Raw genomic sequence first — 25,556 nt, 5'->3', positions numbered from 1 at the left:
TTTTTCCTTCACCACTAAGATGGGAATAATATGAGTACTCATCTCAAATGGTTATTATGAGAACTAAATAATGCTTTTAAAGTGATTAGCACATTGTCTGACATTCAAGTGTTCAACGACTATTGATGTACGTTACCTTCCTCTGATAATATTAACTAAATTTGAAAGGATAATGTCAGAAGAGTTAACATTCAATGCTAACTACTAAAATATTTTATCTTCAGTACCTGGCATGCATCCAATAAATGGTTTGTAACAATACATTCTTCCTGAGGTGAGTTATGGAACGAGGTTATTCAGCAGTAACTAGACACCTATAACTCCACTCCAACCTCCTGCCACCTTCTTCGCAAACCTTAGGCTCACCTAATTTCCAAACAAACTTTTTCATAAACACCATTCAGGCAAGTTGAGACTAAAAATGCAAATCTAAATAAAAGGTACTTTATAGATATAAGGTAACAGTTTACTTATAATTCATTTTTCTTATGGAACTTTGTACAGGGACAAATGCAGCAAGTAACTATTTGATACTTAGATTCTTCAATATTAAAAGTTCAATTACAATCTTTGAATTAAATAGACTTTACCAGTTTTTTTCTTGTTTTGTTTTACTCTTTTAAGTATACAGAATAAAACTAAGATGTTTCTTTTTACTCTTTTAAGTATACAGAATAAAACTAAGATGACTGAAGGATACAGTTTCATTTAATACAAACCTTCTTGTACTCTATCCTAAATACTAGGAAATAGAAAACAATTCCATATATGTGTTATGAAACTCCAGATCTGTAGTATAAAACTGTAGCTAAAACTGCTTTCCAAAACTTACTGACAGCTAGGGCCCCACATGACCTAGATTCACCAAGCAGATATGCTGAATGAAGATTTGGAAGGAGAACATGGCCTACATGGGTTGGGAGGACAGAGGACCAGGAACCAGGATGGCAGTAAAGGGTTTTGTTCATCTGGGGTTGTCAGTGGTGGCTAACACGGAGTGGGCTAGGGGAATTAAGGTAAATAGAACCTACAGTGCTAGGGTATTTAAAACAGGCAGCTCTGTAGCAGGCCAGTTCAAAGGTGTGGTTCTAGAAATTTCTAGAAGTTGAAAATACAGTCTGTTCCTTTAGGTCTCCCAATGTGTCTGGAAACTATTGTATTCCCTCTAACAAATCTCTCAGTTTAAACCAACCGATTTAAATTCTGTTGTCTAAAACTAAGAACCCTGACCAATAAACTAGAAAAAAAGAACATTTCAATGAAAGTCAATAAACTTTTCTAACTAGAGTTCACAAATATGCACAAGCTTTTGACATCTTCACTACAGTTTTACATCTGCTCTATTTTGATTCATGTGATAGTCACTGAAAATATATGTGAAATATATATTTAATACTGGTGACATGACAATTTATTCTAGGAATTCCTTTATAGATGATTGATCAATTTTCATTAATCAAGATGGTCTTTTTTCAACTCTCATGTATTAATAATATCAAAACAAAGAGGAAATTCTAGGAGTTAGCCTTTAGCCTAATTTCAAATGACAAAAATAATTTCAATTACTAAAAAGCAGAATTAGAAAATACATGGAAAATGAATCAAATTTTGCTTTTTGTTTATTAAATAAATGATGAGTGCTCCAAAGTCACAAATCTTTATTTGTGATATTTAAACTTTAATCTGGATATTTAAATTAAACTTAAATCTGGATATTTAAACTTTAAAAAATTATAAAACCAACTTCAACTAAAAGAAGATTCCCTCAAAACATCAAAGTACATTGTTAAACTTATTTGGATATAAAATAATCACTGAATCAAAATGAACTGAAACAATTGTAAAGAAGACATGAAGTCTTGTGTATAATATATCAATCTGAACCAAATATTTAAAAGAATCAGGCAGAAGACTCAATGTTAACATGACTTATAATCTATTTTACAGATTCTGACAATACAATTTTCCATAAAAATGTTAACTTCTGAGGACATAGTTTTAAAAACCATATATTTTTAAAATAATATAAATATGTTAATACCACCTATATAAACTCATACTATAAGGAGCAGATTTTATGAACAATTTGAGTCTCCTGACAGCAGTAAATGTTATCTTAAAAAAAAAATTTATAAATTATTTGAGATGAAAAATTTTTTAGATTTTAATAATCTAACGTTTCTGGCTATATTGTAGGTATTTTCACATATATCTCATGAATCCATGTAATGAGTCATCGAAACAGAATTATCCCCATTTTTCTTAAAGCAATTGAATAGTTCGAAGTACAGATTACTTAGGTAACTTAACAACGAAATAAGTGGTAGAACTACACAGGAACCCAGATCTGCCTAACTTTTCCAAAGGATTTTTTCTATTAGACTATTAAATTATTATTAGATTTTTGAAAGGTAACTCAATAGCAGTTCAGTAATTTTTTCATACATAAATATAAAACATAAAATATTCTACCAAATAAACATATCTTCCATCTAAATTAAATGTAAAGAGTTAAAGGGAGGAATAGGGTATGAACTTTGGTCTTTGAAGATAAAGTTGAGTGCTCTTGACTAATCACGTGATAGGAAATAATGAAGACTCTATAAAGAAAAATCATTATGTAAACAGGGTTTCCTAATACTTTTTCTACTGAATTAAACTTTTTTGAAGTTTACTGACCTATTAACCGGATCTGTTCAATAGCCTAGCAAAGGCAATGGTAGACTGTCAGAGGCAATAGTCATTTTCATTTGTCACAAGCCTAGTAATTAAACTCATTAGCCTGCCAATCAACTGCACTGCTAGTGAAATTTGTAAAAGCAGAATGAAATAGCTTACTGTGCACATGGATGTCCTTGTGATTTTCAGGGTAAAATCTGATGAAAATTCCAAATCTGAGATAGACGTCGTATGGCAATCTATATGCTACCCATTAAAAAGAAGTGAAGAAAGAGCTTAGTAAAAATAGTCCAAAAAAAAAAAACAAAAAATAAAACAAAAACAACCCAGACAAACATTACTTCTTTTATGCACAAATGATTATTGGAAACCAAAGTTTTGCAAACTTTACTCACATGCTAATTTTTGGAATTATTTATAAGTTTAAGGAGTACTAGTACTATCATCTTGTTAATTTTTTCTTAAATTCATTTAACTTAGGCTCCTTGTAAACAATAGTATTTATCAAATCATAGTGCTAATGTGCTAAAGTTTTCCTGACACACTAAAATAAATACTTTCAAATAAAAAATGTTTTCCTGTGCTTCACCTAACATCATTTTGCCTATTGTGTATGGTACACCCACCACAACTGCTATAAATTATGTGTGATAACAGTCAATACATTTATAGGAACTGCCAACTTGAAAACACATGCTAATGAAAAGAAAGTTGTTTTAAAATTCATGTCTATAATTGAAGATAGGTTTTGTTAGATATGAGGAGAAACCACACAATTCAAACAGAACAGCAAAACTATGGAGATTCGATCCAGAGAAAAAATAGCGAAATATCTTTATTTTCCCATTCTGCCCTTTTTCAAATCCTTCTCCATTATACTTTGGAGAAGGGATGGAATCACCTTTCAACTACAGCAGTCTAACCAGAAGTGTGCTGTAAAGACCGTCATCAGCTGAGTAGATCCAGCCAGGAGTAGATCATAACCCAGTGAATGCAATTAATGTAACCACACATCTGAGACACTATTGAAAACAATTTGAGAAAACATTTTAACAGTACAATGTGTTTGTGGGAGGACTGGAGAATACAGAACAAACTATTTACTTAAATAAATGTTAAAAAAAAAAAAAGAGTACATACACTTTTTAACACCTTATTTTCAGGTCTAAATTTTTCTGTCTCAACTATTTATTCATAGCAGTTTTTGCATTAAGCAGAGATCACTAGAGAGAGAAATCAGCAACCTCCACCAACTCTCCTCTTTCTACTCAACTTTAAGGCTTAGTTGGTTATAACTGTACACTCCTATCCTGAGCCAAAGAGCCCAAATAAACTCTTTATTCTCAGTGTACCAGAGCACTGAACAGTCTTATAACCATCAAGCAGACTGTTTTTCTTAAAAGCTGAACGCACTTTTAATCAGCCTGCTCTTGTTAAGAAACTTCACGTTTATTACTCTATACTAACTTTTAATGCTTTATCCATTTAAGAAAATTAAATATGTACTAAATATCTGCTTTGTACAGAGAAGAAATATTGATGCTATATGAAAGTAATAGCATGATTAAAAAGAGAAGACAGCACTTCGGGAGGCCAAGGCAGGCGGATCATGAGGTCAGGAGATCAAGACCATCCTGATCAACATGGTGAAACCCCGTCTCTACTAAAATACAAAAATTTAGCCAGGCATGGTGGTGCATGCCTGTAGTCCCAGCTACTCGGGAGGCTGAGGCAGGGGAATCGCTTGAACCCGGGAGGCGGAGATTGCAGTGAGCCGAGATTGCGCCACTGCACTCCAGCCTGGGCGACAGAGTGAGACTCTTTTTTTTTTTTTTTCTCTTGAGACAAAGACAATATCCTGAACCTAACACTGAACATACTGCTCTAGATTTGATTATCTAGTTGAAACAGACAAATTAAGGACTTAAGAAAAGCAGTATTATTTTTTGCTGCAAAGTTATTAGTGAACCCATGTAAATTCAACATAGAAAAATTCATAATAAAACCAGAGATTAACATGGCAAAAAATAAGATGACAAAACACAAAAGGAATTAACTGAGAAATCTGAACATAGTAGGGCTTTCGTTTCATGGGCAAATTCACTATATGTAATTACTTAATCTGAAAACGCTGGAAGAAATCTGAATGAGAGAAGTTAAACTGTGTGGAATATATGACACGAATGAATAATCTGGCTGTAAATGAGAAGCTAAAATAAGGCTGGGGAGGATGATGAAGTAGAACTGATAATACAGCAGGACTTTTTACCTTGATTAAGCCAAAGTAAATATAAATTATTCAACCGGTTCAGAGTCAGATTTGAAGGACTATAAAACTGAGTGTAAGGAGTTTTAATATACAGAGAAGTGATTCTAAAGAGATGATATAGTCAACTGGTAAATATTATGACCTCAATTTGTTTTAGACTGATTACAATGGGAAAAGTACTGTTTTGAAAGCCCACATATAAAATCAATATATTATTTTCAAATGCTGAACTAAGAAAAATAGCAATACCATTATAAAAAATAAAGTTGGTAAAGCACCTACCTTAATACCACAAGGTTCTGAAATAAGAGTCTTCGGATCTAAAACTTCCACAACAGCTTCTGGAATAACTGCTTTCTTCATGCAGGACATCTTGAAGCCATAGACATCATCCCAAAAAGCAATTCTATCAGCATGTTTATTCACATCACTCACTGCTACCAGGCTGATAGTGCAAATGTCAGGGTAGACTGTAACAAACAAAATGCCCAACAATTAAGCATTATCTCCCTTTCTTATGGAATATAATTTTTTTAAAGCCTAAATATAAATATCAAATCCATCAGTAAGGATTACTAGCAATGGGAGATTAATGAAGGTATAGATCAGGAAAAACAACCATGCTTCATCTTGTAGCCTCTTTTAAAAACAGATACGCATTATCATGATGATAAAATTAAAACAGGGATTCCAATGATAGGGTTTGAATTAAAATAGGGTTATATAATTAAACAATCCTGAAATAAACATATTTATTGATATTAAAACTTAAAGTATGCTAACTTAAAAGGTACTAGATCTTTACTTATTCCTATATTCCTCTAAAAACATGCAGAAAAGGACAAATCATTTAAAAAGATATGTAGCATGTAAGAAAATCATGTAATAAGGTTTTACAGTTATACAGAAGACCACTTCATATTACTCTCATTTAACAGGAAAATATTTATAAGCATAAAGTATGTGCCAGACATACGTGCCAGTCTAATTTACAGACTATGGACACATATCACTATCCTCAATAAACTTATATTTAGACTATTTTGAAAAAGAAATGCATAGTTATTTGTGAGGTAATAAATACTAAGAACAGGAGCATACAAGGTACTAAGGGAGCTCATGGCAAAACCAGCTAATTCAGACTTGGCTGGAGCAGGGGAGAAGGGATAATATATAAGATAAGAACTGAAGCCCAGTAAGTTGGGAGTGGGGAGGGAAAGCGTATTCTAGGCAAAGTGAGCAGCAGTGTGCATAAAGGGTCACAATAGATGGGATGGCCCATATACAATCCAATTGAGACAGAAATAAGACACAAGGCTAGAAAGGTAAGTAGAGACCAAAGACTACATACTGAGTAAACCAAATTAGTAAACTGGACTTAATTCTAAGAATAATGATAATCCAGTAAAAAATTTTACATAGGGTAGCAACATGACCAGATTTTGATTTTAGACAAACCACCTGGAATGCAATGTGGAGAATAATGGGAGGGTCTAAGATGAAAACAGAGACAAATTAAGAGATGGTTAAAATAAACCAGGTGATCTGAACTAGGATATTGCTGTGGGAATGGAAAGGATGAGATGTATTCAAGGGATATTTATGAAGTAGAACTCAGAGGACTTTGAGGCTGAGTGGCTGTGGGGCAAAAGGTAAAGGATGACAGTATTTAGCTTTAGTAACAGCACAGATTGTGGTACTAACCATTATAATAGGACATAAATATGGGCAGATTCAAAAGGAACAGGAGCATTTAGTGCTTAAGAGATAAACAAATAAAAATGTCTGAAATGTAGCTGAATACAAAGGTCTGAAATTCAAAAAAGGATATCTAAGTTGAAGACATAAATTTGGAGACCATAGGCATATAAATGAAAGATAAGTAAAGGGAGTTCACGAGACCTAGGGAGAATAGATAATGAATACTAGAATTAAAGGGACTTGACCGAGAAGCTGGGGCCACAAAAGTAAGAGAACCAAGAAGGTAAGTGTTACATGAGTTAAGGAAAGTGTGATTGAAGGAGAAACTCTCCACTAATAACAAGTAAAGAAATAACAAAATTAACTTTGTCTTTCCAATATCTCAAATATCAACTTTTAGGGTACTCATGAATTAAAAATATAAATCACATGTTCCCATATCAGCAAACTGAAACAAGTATAAATGTACCAAAGAAATGCAGCAAAACCAAAAACAAACAAACAAACAAAAACCATGAGTTAATTAACTAGCTTTCAGGTGTAAACAGTAGAAAAATTACTCTCTCCTTCCTCCAAACGTTTATTTCCACAGCCTTAGCAATTTTATTATTCAATGACAGCAGCACTAAATTATTCTCCAAATAAAGCCCACGATAAGATTTACTGGCACCAACGCAATTGCTTCCAAACCTAACTTGTGAGATACTCAGAAAAAACTACGTAGTACTAAGTCACTGATAAGAAGTTTCTCAAGTCTTCCCTGATAGGCATGTGAGGGACGTATGCCAGCTGCACCAGACCACGGTCCATTGCCATGCAAACTCTGCCCTTCCTCCACAAACAGGTAAAGCCTCTGGATTGTGTTTAAATTCTTGATTGATACAAATTCTTCAAAGTAACTGATTTGTTATTGAAAATGTTAACTCAGTAAGAGGATCAGCTATAAGGAAGTGTATTTAGTTTGTTGAACCAGATCCTTAGGATGAGAAACACTGAATAAAAAAATAAGAATTCAGAAGCAGCTTTAGGTATGTGGCTAACTTTCTGATACATCCTTTGTTGGACTGAATAATTATAGAAGCTTTCCCACATTATGCCCTGTCGTTTCATCATTAAAGAGGAACATAATAAGGGTATAGTCAGGTGATAAGCAAACATTTTTTGTGAAATTACCAGTTTAGGTTTTGTGGACAAAACTGACTTTTGTTGAAACTACTGCTTTCTGCTATTGGTGTCAAAGCAGCATGGACAATATATAAACAAATGAGCATGGCTGTGTTCCAATAAAACTTTATCTACAAAACAGGCAGCAGGCTAGATACAGATACCCTTGATATAAATGAGCAGAAATGGAGGGGGGTTATTATCAGGGCCACCATATGGTCCTACTTCAGGGAGTGCCATTCACACTATATAGTTAATGGGAACTGAATATCCTCTGGAGTTGTGCAGTACACAGACATTCAAGATACTTAACATAGTTGATACAGTTCTGCTATTTTAGAATATCTTTTAAAATCTTGCTGAAGTTTTAAAATGCCATCAGTCTCTCTATTAGGGTCAGCAGACTATGGCCCATAGTCAAATCCAGCCTGCTGCCAGTTTTTGTATTAATATATAAAGTTTAGCTGTAACACTACCACATTCATTTGTTTACATGTTGTCTATGGCCACACTGCACTACAGTGGCAGAGTTGAATAGTTGGGACAGAGGCTATATGGCCTATAAAACTGAAAAAAATTTACTATATGGCCTTTTACTGAAAAAAGTTACTTATCTCTGGCTCTATATTAAGTAATATATTAGTGACACCATAAAACTAAAGGTAACTTTTTTATAAGAAAAAATTGTAACTTACTAAAAGTAATAAAACAATTTTGAAATTGTTGGTAATTAGAAGAGAAACTAAAGAAGAACATGATTTTATTTTTGGGTGTTGTGTATTTTTCAAATTATTTGTCTTTCACAAAAATACAGAAAAGCACAGTTTTTATACTGCTAGAATTTGCAAATAAAATTATTTTTAATCTTTCGGTTAGTAAGATCTATGAATATGCATAAGGATATGTAATCAGTGTTATAGGTCAATTTGGTTCTATAACCACCTCCTCACAGCTGGCTAAAATCTTGGACCACCGGCCAGAATCCTGACCCTTTACCTTTGCATTCTGACACATTTGTCATTTGATTTTTGTCAGATAGAAGCTATAATTGAATAATTATTTCTTGTTGTAGGTGAAATTAACAAAGCGCTGATTGGACAAAAGCATGCTCTTAACAGACCATTTATAAATTCATGGCTTTGACATCTGTGTCCTTCTCGATTCACTGCCCAGAATTCATTTGTCACTAGAACGGCTCACATGGTGAATAGATAAAGATGGGAAATCCTTTATCCCTTAGAAATGCCTCATAAACTTTTGGACACTAAAGGATAAGATAGAGATGAATAAAGAAACAATTTCTAGTAAACACTAGGAATTTTGTATCACTGTTTGTATAAATAACCACAGAGTAAAAAGATTTAAAACAAAGGAGATAGTAAATAAGTCAAAATAAACCACTTTTTTCATAATATATATGAACAATATGAAGATTTTAGTGAAATAACAATGGTAGCAAAAATGCTTGATATGCATAAAAGAAAATGTACTAGAAAGTCACCAAATGGGAATTAAATGAGCTTTAAAAATTAGTTTCTAGTTTATATAATAAAGGTATCTTTAAAAAGTAATATTTATTTGGAAATTGGACTCATTTCCCCATCATTCATTTATAAATAATGACAAGACCCACTAACGTTTAGCTAAGGCTAACACATAGCTGTAATATGCTTTGAAAAATTATATGCTGAAAAATAAAAAATGACACTACTGCTCTACTACTGAACAAACTCAAACTAATAAATGTGAAAAATGCAGATCTGAAGAAGAGGAAGTAGACAGTTATGAAAATACTAAAGGAATCCTTTAAGCACTATGAACCAATGCCAGTGGCTGATTATATTGAGATAATCTATGTAAAAGTGTAGAAAATGTGAAGTGCTGTATAAAAGGTAAGTGTTAATACCACAATGCTTAAATTCATTTCATAACTTTTATAAAGTATAAACCTACTGCTAATCTCATGTTCACCAGTTGTAACTCAGACTGGGAATTAACATTTATTGAGCAACTACTTTGTGTCAAGCACCTCATTTAGACTTTTGAATAATTTTACAAAGTTGGATTATAATCTTCATTTTATAAATTAAACTTAAATTCAGAGAGTAACTTGGGCAGAAAGTAACTTGCCCAAATACCTGGTCTTCTTCAGCTAACCAGATAACTAGTCAGCTGACACAGCAGAGATTCAACTTAAGGTCTAATTGTGAAATCCATATGCTTTCCATTATGCATGATGCCACATTTTAATGCTTTTCAAATGGAAGAAACGGAAAGAGGAAGCCCAGGTTCCTAAGGTAAAAGGTACTTGTTGGAAGAGAAGGTAGGAGAAAGGGGGTTGAAAAGAGTGGAGATAAATAAAATTTCAGGACAAAGTAAGGAAAATGGTAACATTTAAGCTTATTTTGCTCTGAGCAAAGGAATGAGATGACAAGGCAAAAACAAAACAAAAACACTAAAAAGGAAAGCAAGCAAGCAAGGTCAAGAGATCAAGACCAGCCTGGCCACCATGCTGAAACCCCATTTCTACTAAAAATACAAAGAATTAGCTGGACGTGGTGGCAGGGCGCCTCTAATTCCAGCTAGTCGAGAGGCTGAGGCAGGAGAATTGCTTGCACCCAGAAGGCAAAGGTTGCAGTGAGCCAAGATCGTGAGCCAAGATCGTGCCACTGCACTCCAGCCTGGGTGACAGGGACAGACTCCATTAAAAAATAAATAAATAAAAAAGACAACTTAAAAATGAAAAGATACATTATGGTCATGAACTGTAAAACTCAATATTAAAATGCTGATCATTCCAATTCCAAATTTATCCAATTCCAAATTGATAAATTCATTCAGTCGAATCCCTTCATAATTCTAGCAGTCTTTTTTTTAAAGCAGAAATAGCCAGATTCTAACATTTATTTTAAACTCCCCCCTGCCACATGACCAAACTATCAAAGCAGTTTTTAAAAAGATCAAAATGGGGAGATTTTCCTTACCTGACCAAGACTCAGTATAAAGTTACAGTAATTAAGACAGTATGTTACTGGTGAAAGGACAGCCTTAAAGATCAAATGAAAAGAACACAAAAATAGACTCACATGAATATGGCCAATTAATTTTCAAGATATGCCAAGCAATTCATGGGAAAGAATAGCATTTCAATTAAGGGTGCTAGAAAATATTAATATCTAACCTTACCTCACACTATACACAAAAATTAATTTGAAATAAATCATAGACATAAATGTAAAAACTGAAACTCCAAGAAACACAGGAAAATTCTGTGTGACCTTGAGTAAAGCAAAGATTTCTTAAGACATTTTTCTTAATACGACAGAGACTGAGCACATGTTTAAGAGTCATCTGTATTTCCTTCTTTGTAAGCCACCGTTCAATTATTTGTCCAATTTTCTATTGGGTTTGTGGTCTATTTATTTATATAATCTACCTATATGTGGGAGAGATTAGCTTTTTGTTGTGACAGAAATTGAAAAATTATTTTCAGTATGTAGTTTCTCTTGTGACTTTGCTTATAGCATATTCTGCCATTTAGAAATTTATATAGATGCAATTAGATTTATCAATGTTTCTTTCAGGGTTTCTGAATTAAAGTTCTTATTTAGAAAGACTCCCTTCCCCCAAGTTTATAAACCTATGTTTCCTTTTAGTATTTTTAGCATTTGACTTATCTTGCATTTAATCTTTGATTATTTGAAATTCACAGTGTACAATTTATTGTGTGGATTAAACTTTACTTTTTTTTTTTACACAATTGTCTCAATAGAATTTGCTACAGTATATCATTTCTTCAATTATATGAGATGCCATGTATAGTCAGGCCTATACCACTCTCTTCAACGCATCTCTCCATTCAAGAACCAATAATATATTGTTTTAATTATTAAGGCTTTATAATGTGTTTTAATATTTGGTAGCAGTATTCTCTCTGCTACCCCCCATCCTGCACCCTTCTATTTTTCAGAAAAATTAGGAATCAAATTATCTCATAATTCATTTGACCCGAAGAAGGTGGGAATTGCTACTTCAGCTGTTTTTAAAAGTCTCTTTTCTGAAGTATAATTTATATGCAGCAAAACTCACTCTTTTTGGTATATATTTGCATGTGCTTTGATAAAGTCACACAGTTATGCAATCACCACCATAGTCAAGAGACATAGGATCTACCACCACCAACCTCATCACTCAATTTAATGTTAGCTTTGTAGTGCTAAATGTACTTAATAATTCTACTACTTGATCCGTCAGCTTTAAATAATATTCTTTAAGTTTCTATTATTAAAGATAAAGCAATTAAAATGTGAACACTTCTACCTGCTGTCTGCATTCCCTTTCCAATTTTTGTGAGATGGAGTATTTGACATTGTTAGCACATAAAACATTTATATTCTATGTTGTCATCCTAAAATATACATTTATTTTAGTCTTAATCGTAGTTGTAAAAACACCCATTGGTCATAACCAGTATTTTCCTATTTTTCCTCCTCATCTCTTGTTGGCTGCATGTAAAACATTACAATTCCTGATACACAATTAGTGCTTAGTAAGTATTAGCTAGAAATAGTAGAAATCGTTGCTAGTAAACCTGCTTTCATGAACTTTACAAAATTAGTTTTCTTAGAAGTAAGGGTAGTAAATATATAACTCTAAAACACAGTGGAATTGCTTGATTGATAATGGGGTAGATGAACATCCAAGTTATTGCCTGTGCTTTATAAAGCCTTTACTGCTCACCATAATATGTATGGTGAGACATAAATTGAACTTAAACTCATGTAAAAATAAATTGTGGTCCCATCACGTTTGTATGGGCCTTCAATATTTTCCCTCTCTCATACTGCATTCATTCTTTCTATCATCTTTTTACTACTAATTACTTGGTAAATCTTTCCTTCAGAAAAACAGAAAGGAAAACTTTGCTTTGTGATAAAACAATGAGCATCTAAATGACTGGTGATATGCATCGAGACATACTCAAAAACACAAGTAGACTAAACTATTTTGTGTTACTCTTTTCTGAATTTTCTTTCTTTCTCTTGATTCTGTTAACAAATAACATTCAACAGCACTGCTTAAGGAGTTAAATGCTGACCTCTCTTAAATATACCTCTGTATTATCTTAATACTAATATTAGCTATATAAAAGTATAGAAAGAGCTACATATATAAGCCTCCACTTTATGCCTCTGATGATAAGAAATAGCTCTGCTATTGTTCACATTGCTGTAAGTTCTTAATGAATTTCAGTGAGAATTCAATTTAAATGTATTAAGTTGCTGTCAGTTCCTCAATAAGATCAAGTCAGGCAGGTCTGGAAACAGTTACTTGGATCTTCCCTAGAATGTCAAGGCAATAATCACATTTAAAAAATACATTTTAGTAGGAAAACAAGGCTTAGTAAAAAGAACATGAATACTGGAGGCTGGCAGATGTGAGTTTAAAAAACAATCATGGTTTAGCCATTTAATATGTGTCATCCAGGACAATTTTAGGAGACTGTAAAATCTCAAAGGGCTCTTGTGAGGATTATGTCTAGTAACATAAATGAAGGCAGAGTATATTGTTTGGCAGCCAGTAGATGGTCAACAAATGATGTATAATGTTGTTTTTAAGTCATTAAATGTTACAGTTTATGTATCCCTAATCTGAAAATCTGAAATGCTCCATGTTCTAAAACTTTTTAAGCACTGACATGAACCCACAGGAAATGCTCACTGCAACATTTCAGATGTCCGATTTTCAGATAAGCATGCTCAACCAGTAAGTATAATGCAAAGATTGTACTCCGAAACCCCCCAAAACACAAAATCTGAAACACTGCAGGTCCCAACCATTTTAGATAAGGGATATTCAACCTGGAGTAGTCATTAAAAAAACAAAGCCACTGCAATCACAGAAAGTTGCAGCCAATTGTTGCAGGGTAAAATATATCTAAAAATTCTAGCCAGGTTCATGACAGAGATTGGGAACATATCTTGAAATGGTTGCAGAAAATAAAGTGATAAAATGGGCACATTTTGAAAAAGAAAGGCAATCCATTTAAATGCTATTATAAAAAGAACTCTCTTGTTCTGGAGAATTTTCTCTGTATTTATGTTTTGGCCTTACTGATTTTTTTTTTTTTTTTTTGAGATGGAGTCTCGCTCTGTCACCCAGGCTGGAGTGCAGTGGCAGGATCTCCTCTCACTGCAACCTCCGCCTCCCGGGTTCAAGCAATTCTCCTGTCGGGACTACAGGCACCTGCCACCAAGCCCAGCTAATTTTTGGAATTTTTTTTTTTTGTTTAGTAAAGATGGGGTTTCACTATATTGGTCAGGCTGGTCTTGAACTCCTGACCTCAGGTGATCTGCCCGCCTTGGCCTCTCAGAGTGCTGGGATTACAGGCGTGAGCCACTGCACCTGGCCGGCCTGATTTTTAACTGTACCAAAACTGCCAAAGTAATTTCATAGAACATGGATGGTAGGAGGCATAACTATGGTCAAGTCCTTTGCATCACTAGTTTGAAATGCCTGCCCGTTTCATGTGACAGTTTTACCAACTGTATTCTGACCATGGAAACCATTTACTGATTCTGAAGCTTTGAGAAAGGTTAAGATGCAGGGAGGTAAGTGAAGGAGGAACATGCCATTCAATTCAGTTTTAATGATTCTTTAAATGACTCAATTCAATAAACATGGATGATGCTCCATCTACATCCTAGAAGCTGTGGAGCTCATTTAAGAGTTAAAGCTAAACAAACACAATCCCTGTCCTGAAAGACAATTATTTTGTATGTATATAATTGCTCACAGCAGACGGTCTGTAAAAACAGAATCTCACTCTGAGTATGCAGAGTTAATATGATTAAATGTTTTCCAGAGACATGAAAAGAAAGCCTTCCAAATTTATTAGGATCCCTTTATATGTGGATTGGTTATGTGGCACTTTTAAAACTCATTAGAAACCAGTCACTACTTGAAACGTTCTCAGAAAATCACAGAGAAGTCGGGTTTACAGATTTAGTGAAGTCATGAATAATTTCCAACTTAGAATGAAACATGCCATTGGGAAAAAAGGGAACTAAATGATATGAGGATTAAAAATAAAAAGGAGTTTGTTAGATTTGAGTTTGAATATCAAAAAGCTTCCAAAACCTAGTCTTTAGATATTTATTAAAAGGACCTTTTAATAAAAGCATTCTTGAGAATACCATTACCTTGGAGTCCCCCATGTCTTATATAATATTCTACTTTCAACAATATAGTAAACAAATGTCTTAAAGCTTCTTGTAATGGAAACATCTTTCATCCCTATCGGGAACTTCCTCAGCCATGCATAGTTTATTTGAAATCCAAAGGTTCACGTGGTTCTGCTAGACTAAAATTAGATTATTAAAACCACAATTTTATACTCACCCGAGCCTCCTTTTGCCAAGTATTTGTTCTTTGCATAAAGGACAGAATCTAACATAGACTCAAACAGAAGAAAATAGCCCTGCATAAAAAAAGGGGAAAAAAAGAGTTTAGAAATGTGCAATACTCTCATAAGCAGGTCGATTTAAACATCGGTGGTAAAATTACAGATTTTTTTTTTCTGCCACAGATGTAATAATACTCTGCAAAATCTGAAACTATTTTTTTGCAGTAGAAGTTATTGGAAAATCAGGCCAGCTTATAAAGTGAACCCAGAAAGTTTACTGTGGTAAAATATACTGCATTTTCTTTATCTATGATTCTACTTTCCAGACTACTCTTTCTTCATCATTAAAAAATGTTTGGATAGAAATTATTAACAAGCCCTATAACTCCCTGGAATGATGCAATATCCATCTAGAGCAGTGGTTCTCCACTTGATTTTGCCTGCTGGGGAACACGTGGCAATGTCTGAGTAATTTCTGATTGTTGCAACTGGGGGTGGGGGATGAACGAGATGCTACTGGCATCTACTGTGTAGAGCCAAGGTATGTTGGTAAACATCCTACAATGCACAGGACAGCTTCTTACAAGAAAGAATGGCCTGGTCCAAAATGTCAATAGCACTAAGGTGCTCAACTAAGGTTGAGAAACTCTAGTCTAGAAAACCACTTCCCAAATAATTTCCTGTCTAGTGACTTTCTTTTTGGTATTAAAAAAAAAAAAAAAAAAAAAAAAAAAAGAAAGTGGAGGGATCCTTAGTCAAAAAGGTTTAAGAAACGCCAGCTGCCATATCCTCCTATTAGAGATTCATAATGTGCATGAGCACACTAAAAGTTCTGAGTAGTTCTTATGGTAAAGAGAATTGCTGAACATATTTTAACCAAGTATTACCCACTTTCTGACTACAGACCTTTTTTTTTTCTATTTAACATCTATCAACACCTTGCATAACTGGTGTTCATGGAAATATAATTCATGAAACATGATCCTGGTATACTACCGATTTTAGAGTATGATAATGAATCCTCTACCAAGAAAGGGTAAATAATACAGTACAAATGAAAAAAGAATTTGCCACTATTGGTGTCACAAATACGCTACATTCTAATACTGTGCTTCACAGTTTATTATACAAATGACAAATAATCATGACTGACAAATCTCTATCAGTTTCAGTCAGTCTTTCTCCTTCTAGGGTCCAACCCCCCAACAGCCCTATGCAGCAGGGAAAGCCAAGTGCTCAGCACATAGTACATCTTATTGCTCAGGGTGAACCAACATTAATTTTACCTTTACTTTAGCATTCTATATCAAAACTGTTCTCATCCACTCATTTGTTCTGTGCACAAATAAATGATCAGTGGGGTAAGTATAATATTCTTTAACCACATTACAAAAAACATTTTAAAGGTTTCTCTAGAACAAGAAAAACCTGCAAACCCAGAATGGATAATCTTCACAAGAGATTAACAGCAATTTTAATATATAGAAAATACAGCTCTCATGCTTGAATCACTTATAAAGGAACTGAACTGAATTGCCGGCAACTCTACATCGGTATTGGCCTATTCCCCCCAACTCACTGATTCATTGATACAAAAATAACTGCCCATTAAACAGAGGCTTAGGAACAAAGCTTGTTTATCAATATGTTACGTTAGGAAAATTAAGGATTTGACAGAAACATGTTTTTCTGGATAGAGTACTTCAGTAATATGTAAAATTCTTACAAGTTAGTTCCCCATTAATATTATCTATGTATTCAAAGAACAAGGGATTTATGGGATACAACTAAGAAATCGTTACCAATCTGACATATTCATGCAGATTACACACACAAATGCTTATAAATAGGCATTCAACTGTTGCTTATAGTGAATTATAATTTATGCCAAGGAATTATTAAATGGAAGGCATCTATCTTACGAAGAAAAGATTGGCTGGTAAAACATAATAGATTTGGTGAAAAAAATGGTCCCTATTTGCAAGACTGTTGTGTTTCAAAACTTAAAATAAATAAAATTAACACTTTAGTACAAGTTAAGTATTCACTACATTCCAATCCTTTTTGGACAAAGGCCCAAAAATTTTGTATTGATTTGTCACTGTCAAATTGTTTTCTAGTATTCTAACTTTCAGCTCAGCTGTTACCTTATCACAAAGAATTTCTCTGATGTTCCTACATAAAATATCCTTTCTTTTTCTTTCATCAAGCTCCATTTCTTTATCCTGCTTTGTATTTCATCATAGCACTTATGAATGAAAATACTATTTATTTTTCTTTTTATTTTGTCTCCTTACTAAAATATCAGCTCCAAGATCACGGACTTTGTCATATTGTTTGAAGCTATATTCCTGAAGGCTGAAAATGTGTCTGGTACATAGTAGGAACTCAATATGTAACTTTAAAATGAATAAATAAAAGTTACTAATACTATGTGTAATATTATATTTGTTAAAATGAAACTACTTTTTATTTTTGTGGTACAAATTAAAATGTTATTTTAAAATGATATTTTGTTTTCTAAAATTAAAACTGACAAATAATGGTGGTGATAATCGTTAAAATTCATTGTGATGCCTCTATAAAAATTATTTCATTTAATTCTTCCCCAAAGCACCATTTATTGTTATTCCAATTTAATTTATTTATGTTAAGTAAGTTGCGATCTAAAATAATAGTTCGGTCACATAAATGGGGAGTGAATGAGACAGAATTCGAACCTTGATCTCACTATACAAGTTCTGAATCACCCTTTTATGTTGCCTCTTAAATTGATTTGTCTAATTGAAAATAAGATTTAGTATGTGTATTATACTACATTTGTTAAGGATTCAAGCATTGCAAAAATGAAAAATTTTCCATAGACCATATTAAACAAGATTAGAATTTACAACGGGTGTGCAATCATTTCAGAGTAATATCTCAGTTGGCAACTGGCCCTTAGCCACCATTCATTGTGAAAATATTAGTTTGGAAAAATCAGTGCAAATATTAGCATATATATAGAACTAATAAGACATTCATGAATAAAATATCCAGTTAAAAATATTAGCAGATGAAAAGATTCACATACGTATTGCTAATGGTCATTGTCCTTTCTCTCAACTTTCCACTTTGCTAAACTTCATTTTACGATAGTCTCCCTATGTGATACAACAGCCTTTAAATTCCTGGGAATTGTCCTTGGTTCTGAACCAAGTCATTCATTACTGATATCAGAAGGCTCTGGTCCAAATGCCCCGCTCATCTGCAGTGTAATTCAGACTGTAATTTCACAGGCTGCTGCCTCACCTGTAGGGGTGCCATCTGGAAGGAGAATTACGCCTGATATTTTCTCCCATGATGCTCATGGGCATTCTTCTTTCAACAGTGACATCTACTTTTAAAAAATTAAATACTGCATTTATACTTTAATGATTACTATAAAGGAACATATGGAATTAAATCAGGGACTAGAATATTAACCTCATTCATTGAAGTGGGAATCTTGTTTTTAAAATGGCTGTTCATATCTTCTTGGATTAGATACATTAGTGATAAACGAAACTTTTGATACCTTCAGTATAAGGTGCCTTTCTAACTTTTTTTAGTTCAAATAACTGAATTACTGATACATCTCTAGGCAAAATTTATTAAAAAAAAGGTAAGGCAAGGTAGAGTTACAAATATAATGGAAGAGTTAATCTGAAGGATGATGACAAAGACTCAATAATCTGAAATATTTAAAGATTACCTGCAACAAATACACAAGCCTATATAATATAATCATAATTTCTATGTAGTATATCTCTGAATCATAATAAGTAGTTGATAACATTTTTACCAGTATTACTCTCAAATTCTGTAACATTCACTGTAGACAGAATTTTTTGATGTGATTGGAGCTGGCAGTCAGTTGTTAATTGGAAACAAGACATTTTAAGTAAAAACATACAGATTCGTTTGCCAGCATTCTTTGAGGATATATCCACTGACTGGAATCCTCATCATCTTCCCTATCTAAAACACATTCATAGGTTTTAGATAATTTCCAGTTTTGGTTACTTGAAATAGAAGAAAAAAAAATCTATGAGCACTTGCCAAATAGAGAAACCTCCTTGAATTATATGATTTCCACCCTCCTACTCGGGCTCTTCAAACTAGGAGGAGACAACTCAGGAAGGAGAAAACACCAAAAAAACATTGTGGAATGGAGTAAAACAATTTGTTTACAAACAATTTTACTTGCTCCATTCCATAGCATTTTTTTAGTGTTTTCTTCTTCCTGAGTGTTTCCAAAGCAGTCACTTTTGTTTGCATAGAAAAAAACCAACTATATCCTTTATATAATCTTGTCAATAGTTTGTGTTCATATTTAACTGATTTTACATAAATAAGCAGGCAAACAAACACAATAAGCTCTTGGTAAACAATGCAACTGACAGAAGCAGAACAGTGGCAGCATGCTGAAGGTGGCTTTACGTGTTTAGAGAGAGCCACAGGAACCTAGCAAAGTGTTACGTAAAAAGAATGCAGAACATCACAAATTTGGTGAATTAGTTAAATGCAGGGTGATTATGATATCTTCTATGACATATTCATGTAACAAAGTATACTGTCATAATGTCAACTCTCCAAGAAAATCCTTTATGCCCCATACCAGGTCATGTACCTTTATAATATGACCCAAATTAGAGGCTAACTTATTATCAACGCATAGAAACAATCATTCTAAAGCAGGGTTTCTCGATATTGACACTAATGACATTTTGGGCCAGATAAATTTGTAGGGGCTTTCCTGTCCATTGAAGGATGTTTAGCAGCATTCCTGGGCTCTACTCACCAGCACCATTGTCCCCACCCAACCCACAGTCCCAAATTCTAACAATCTAAAATGTTTCCAGAGATTGCCCACAGCTCAAATAACCCCAGGAGTGTGAAACTGTCCCCTCTTCCACCCCATTGAAAACCACTGTTCTAGAGGTATCCAAAATGCAAATAAATAAGCATTCTTTCCTAATCTACTGTGTTCTCTGCTTAAAAAAAAAGTACCAAACTTAAGGTCTTACAGAATGCAATGCAATCTCTATTTATTTCACTGTTATAATAGCCTTAGATATTAAACATTTTTACTGCAAAGTTTTTTCAATGATTCCCCAGTCTATCACTTGACCCTTCCATCTTAAAATGTGCTAATGCTAACCACCTAATTTATCATAAATGTGATAATGAAATTACATGAGCGTTTTCAAAGTAATTATATAAAATCCTTTTGGGTAAGATACTTTCCTTACAGCTCCACAGTGACTGATAAAGATTATATTACACTGTTATGCACTTGGCAAAATACAGGCGGCTGATGATATCACTCAACAGGGATACCTTTACCCTTTGCACTTATTTGCCATAGAATGGGTAGGAAAATGTTGTGTTGGCATCTGTATATACACACATAGACATCTTTGTACAATGTTTAATGTATTTGGCCAAGATAAATTTCTTGAAGTAGAATTCTTGGATTAAAGGATAGGCACATTCAAAATTTTGATATGTATCATCAAACTGCCCACAGAAAGACTATGACAATTTTTATTCCCACAACTGTATGAGTGGAGTAAAGACCTAAATGTAAAAGGGAAAGGTATAGAGCTTATGGAGAATATTTTCATGTTCCTGTGGGAAAAAAGTCTGACCATAAAGACCAATACATTTGACTATGTTAAAACCCAGAACCTCTGCTCATAAAAACAATGAAGTCACAGAGTCTGAAAAGATATTGGCCAGCCACACACATATACACGTTTGTATATTTTCCATCACCAATGAAGAATACTAATTGTTAAAAAAAAAAAAAGAGTATGCAACCCAAAAGAAAAATGGGCAAAATAATTATATACAATTACTCCATAAGACAAAAAATATATTACTTCATTAGTAATTCAAACACAATGGGAAACTACTACATGACTACGAGATTAGCAGTCACACAATACCCAGGGTTGAGAAGTCTATGGAGGTATGAAATAAAATTTTACTGCAGTACTTTGGAAAAGTACAGTACTTTGGAATTAACATTTAAGAGCAGCACACCCTGTGATCTAGCAACTCTACTCCTAATTGTATACCCAGACATGAGTGCTGAAGTGTAAGACCACACACGTACAAGCACACTATAGCACTATTATTTGCATAATAAACTGGAAATGATCCAGTGCCCACCAACAGTAAAATTTAAAAAACCCTTTCCTACGATGTGTTTTCTTGTGGTACATTCATACAACGACATCTATAGAAAATAAATTATCCTTATAGGCAATATAAATGAATGTTATGAACATGACTGAGTGAAGAAAGCAAAAACACATTTTAAAAAGAAAAAGGTATGTTTTGCTCCATTCATATAAATTTCAAAAACAGGTAAATATAAACTACACTGTTTAGGGATGTAAGTATAAGTGGTAACAGCAAAAAGAAAGGCAAGGAAATGATTATCATAAAGGTCAGGAGAGTGGTTACCTCTGGGGTACGGAGTTGTAACTGAGAAATGATATTTGGATGTCTTCTTTCTATATTTTCGCCTGGCTGATGATCACACAGGTGTTCATTATATAACTATTTGTTATTACTGTACCTGTAAGTTTATGCAATTTTCTGTGTATGGTACATTTCACAACTAAAAAGGTTATACAAAGATTTATATAACTAGCATACATAATATACAATAACGTGGGTGAAAGCAAAAAGAACACATTCATATCTGCTTATAAATGGTTATAGCATGTGTGGAACAGTACACAATTAGACAAAATGATTGCCTCTGTGTATGGAATATAATAGTAGGGGTATAGGAAGGGAAGGAGACTAACTCTTCAATATAAACTCTTTCATATCTTGCAAATTTTATATCATTGTTATACACTATTTGCATATAAAATTTTAAAAAAGAAAACAAAAAGGCAAATAATCACAAGCTAAAAAGACCATAGTTTTTCATACTACATTTTGCAAAGAAAAAGTGAAAGTGATTTTTTTAAAAAAATTAAGATTATAGGAAGAGATTGTTAGAGAGGTTTAGAAAAGGAAAGGTCAAGAAAGTGCTATATAGAAGAAATCCACTTTTAACCTATGTTTTTATATTTAAAGAAAAAGGGTGGGAAAACCCATAACATTTAAACATTAACCATAAGAAAATTACAATTATTAAAAACATTATCAGGGACAAAGAACAATACTTCATAATGATAAAGAAGCCAAACTATCAATGACACATAATAACCTAATGTGTATGCACCTAATAACCATATAAAAATACCTGAAGCAAAACCTGACAGAACTGAAAAGAGAAAGAGACAACCCTGAACTATAGGTAGAAATTTCATTCTTCTTCTTTCAGTAATTAACAGAATTAATAGACAAAATAAATAAGGATTTAAAAGACCTGAACAACTTGACTCAAATGGTAATTATGTAACACTCCAACAATAACAGAGTAGGTACTTCATTCTAAATCAATGTGGAACATTCAATGAGAGAGACCATATGCTGGGCCATAAAGCAAGTCTGAACAAATTTAAAGGAAGGATAGCATATAGAGCATGTTCTCTTATCACAACCAAATTAAATTAGAAATTAATAACAGAAAGACATTTTTAAAATTTCTTAACACTTAGAAATTAAACATGCTTCTAAATAATCCATGGACCAAAGCAGAAATCACAAGGGTGTATTTTGAATTGAATAAATTTGTGGGATGCAGCTATAACAGTCATTAGAGGGAAACTTATTGATGAAAAAAGCAAGGTACAGAACAATATGTAGAATATGCATACCTTACACTGAATATGAGGTTCACTGCTTTATCCCGCCTAGAAGAGTGCCAGGTACATAGTAGCCACACTATTTGTTAAATGAATGAGTATGCCAAGAAATATACATACATGTTTATAATAGAGTGTAATATTTTAAGAAGGATATACTAGAAACTGGTAACATTTTTTGGGGGACCAGGGGTGGGTCCTGAGTAATAGGGTTAAAGACAAAAAAGGATAAAATTTATAATATCTATATATCACATAGTCAAAAAATGACAATAGAATTTTACATGTATTAATCACAAATATCTGTCAGAGAAGCTCCTAATTTACCTATTATTTAACTCGATCACCAACTTTCATGCAAGAAGAAGAATCATGGTAATAACGGCTACTTATTAGGTCCCTATTATATGCGTGCTACTGTTCTGCAAGACTACTTTCTTCCACTTCTCTCACCTTCCAACATACAGTTCCCAACTTTTTAGTATTGTGGACTTCTGGAGAACATAACTTAGCACAAGAAATAATTTCCTCTGCATATTCTAAAGTTTAAAAAACTTGTATTAGCTTTTTCTCCCACTAGATGGCACTCTCACTTAATCAACAAAAGACTGACAGTCAAATTGGCCCTATTCCTCAGACGGCAGAAAACCGTCCAATAAGCAAGTCTATCAAAGGAAAAAGTGAATCTCTAAAAATCTTTCCCAAGGCACGTGTGGGTCTTATTCCAGACTCACAAAAACAGTTTCTAAAACAATATTCCCAATCCCCCATGGTGGGTGAAAAAAATTCATTAATGATAACTGGATATTCCACTCTCAAAACTAATTAATGTTGGCCAGGCATGGTGGTTTATGCATGTAATCTCAACACCTGGAAGGCTGAGGAGTGAAGATCCTCTGAACCCAGGAGTTTGAGACCACCCTGAGCAACACAGGGAGACCCCGTCTCTACAAAAAATTGAAAGACGAGCTGGGCATTGTGGCGCATGCCTGTAGTCCCAGCTGCTCCAGAGGCTGAGGCAGGAGGATAGCTTGAGCCCAGGAGGTCAAGGCCACAGTAAGCCATGATTGTGCCACTGCACCCCAGCCTGTGCAACAGAGCAAGACCCTCTCTCCCAAAAAAGAAAAGTAAAACTAAAGTATTACCAGGCACTTTTTTTTTTTTTTTTTTGAGGCAGAGTCTCCCTCTGTTGCCCAGGCTGGAGTGCAGTGGCGTGATCTTGGCTCACTACAACCTCGGCCTCCCCGGTTCAAGTCAGCCTCCTGCCTCAGCCTCCTGAGCAGCTGGGATTACAGGTGCATGCCACCATGCCAGGCTAATTTTTTTATTTTTAGCAGAGACGGGGCTTTACCATGTTGGCCAGGCTAGTCTTGAACTCCCGACCTCAACTGATCCACCCACCTCTGCCCCCCAAAGTGTTGGGATTACAGGCATGAGCCACTGTGTCTGGCCCCAAGCACTTTTATTAAAAAAAATTATAGTATTATATAGTAACAGTGTGTGCTATGGTCTGAGTGTGTTCCCCAAAATATGTTAAAACTTAAATCACCAATGTGGTAGTATTTAAAGGTGGAGTCTTCAGGAGGTGATTAAGTCATGAGGGCTTGGAAGGGATTGGGGCCCTTAAAAAAGAACCTGAGGAAGTAGGTTCATTCCCTCCTATTCCTTCCGCCATGTGAGGATACAGCAATAAGGCACCATCTTGGAAGCACAGATCTAGCTCTCACTAGACATTCAACCTGCTAGAACTCTGATCTTGAACTTGGAGCCTCTAGAACTGTGAGAAATAAATTTCTTTTGTTTATAAATTACCCAGTCTCAGGTATTGTGTTATAGCAGCACAAATGGACTAGGATACAGTGATCTAGAATACTTACAGACTTTTGAGGCTATAGGAAATAGTTACTGACAGCATGATTCAGTATATAAAGAACAAGATCTCATTCTGTTTCCAGCAACAATGTATTTTAGGACCTACTGACACTCTAAATACAACAAATATGCTAGGAGGAAAAAAAGAACATCTTATTAGATGCATCAGTATTATTACATATTACATATTAATAATAGCTTTCGCCTTGAGAGCATTTGCTAAACCTAGTCAACGAACATGGAGGAAATAGGAGACAAAGCCCAAAGTTCAACCAAAGTGAGAACTCTAAGAAGAAACTGCCCTAAATAACAGAGCTGGGACAAACAAATATATCTACAGAGCAAATGTGAATTTACAGTCTCATCTGCTGTCACCCATTTCCCCAATTCAGTTTAGAACCTTGGTGTTGAGCAGTCAAACACATACTTCCTCCCTAACTCCACCCCGTCTCCAATATGCATAAGACAGGCCCCAAACATACAACCCTGATTTACAATGCCTGGGTGGCAGGAAAAACCTAAAGTCAATAATTTAAAAATGACCCTTCAACACACTCTTTGGTAAGACTGAGGAAAAATGGGTATTCTCATTCCACTGTTGGTAAGAAAGTCAACTGGTACACAGCATTGAGGAGAATTTGGCAACAACTAGTAACGTTGCCCTCTCCTT

General features: G+C 34.0%; 1 protein-coding gene across 2 annotated transcripts in view; it reads right to left on the bottom strand.

The window, feature by feature from the left end:
* The window catches only part of PRMT3 (protein arginine methyltransferase 3), a 128,083-nt gene that overhangs the window by 44,009 nt on the left and 58,518 nt on the right, over positions 1 to 25,556 (bottom strand). For both annotated transcript variants that reach the window (XM_057299124.2, XM_063608135.1), the window contains 3 exons: positions 15,215 to 15,293; positions 5,231 to 5,418; positions 2,839 to 2,925 (listed from right to left, as the gene is read on the bottom strand). In XM_057299124.2, coding sequence (XP_057155107.2) covers positions 2,839 to 2,925; positions 5,231 to 5,418; positions 15,215 to 15,293 — 354 coding nt within the window. The remainder of the gene's footprint in view (positions 1 to 2,838; positions 2,926 to 5,230; positions 5,419 to 15,214; positions 15,294 to 25,556) is intronic.

Source organism: Pan paniscus, chromosome 9 (assembly GCF_029289425.2).
Source record: "Pan paniscus chromosome 9, NHGRI_mPanPan1-v2.0_pri, whole genome shotgun sequence".
Lineage (NCBI taxonomy): Eukaryota > Metazoa > Chordata > Mammalia > Primates > Hominidae > Pan > Pan paniscus.
Note: the sequence above shows the minus strand (reverse complement) of the source record. Positions and strands in the feature narration are given on the sequence as shown.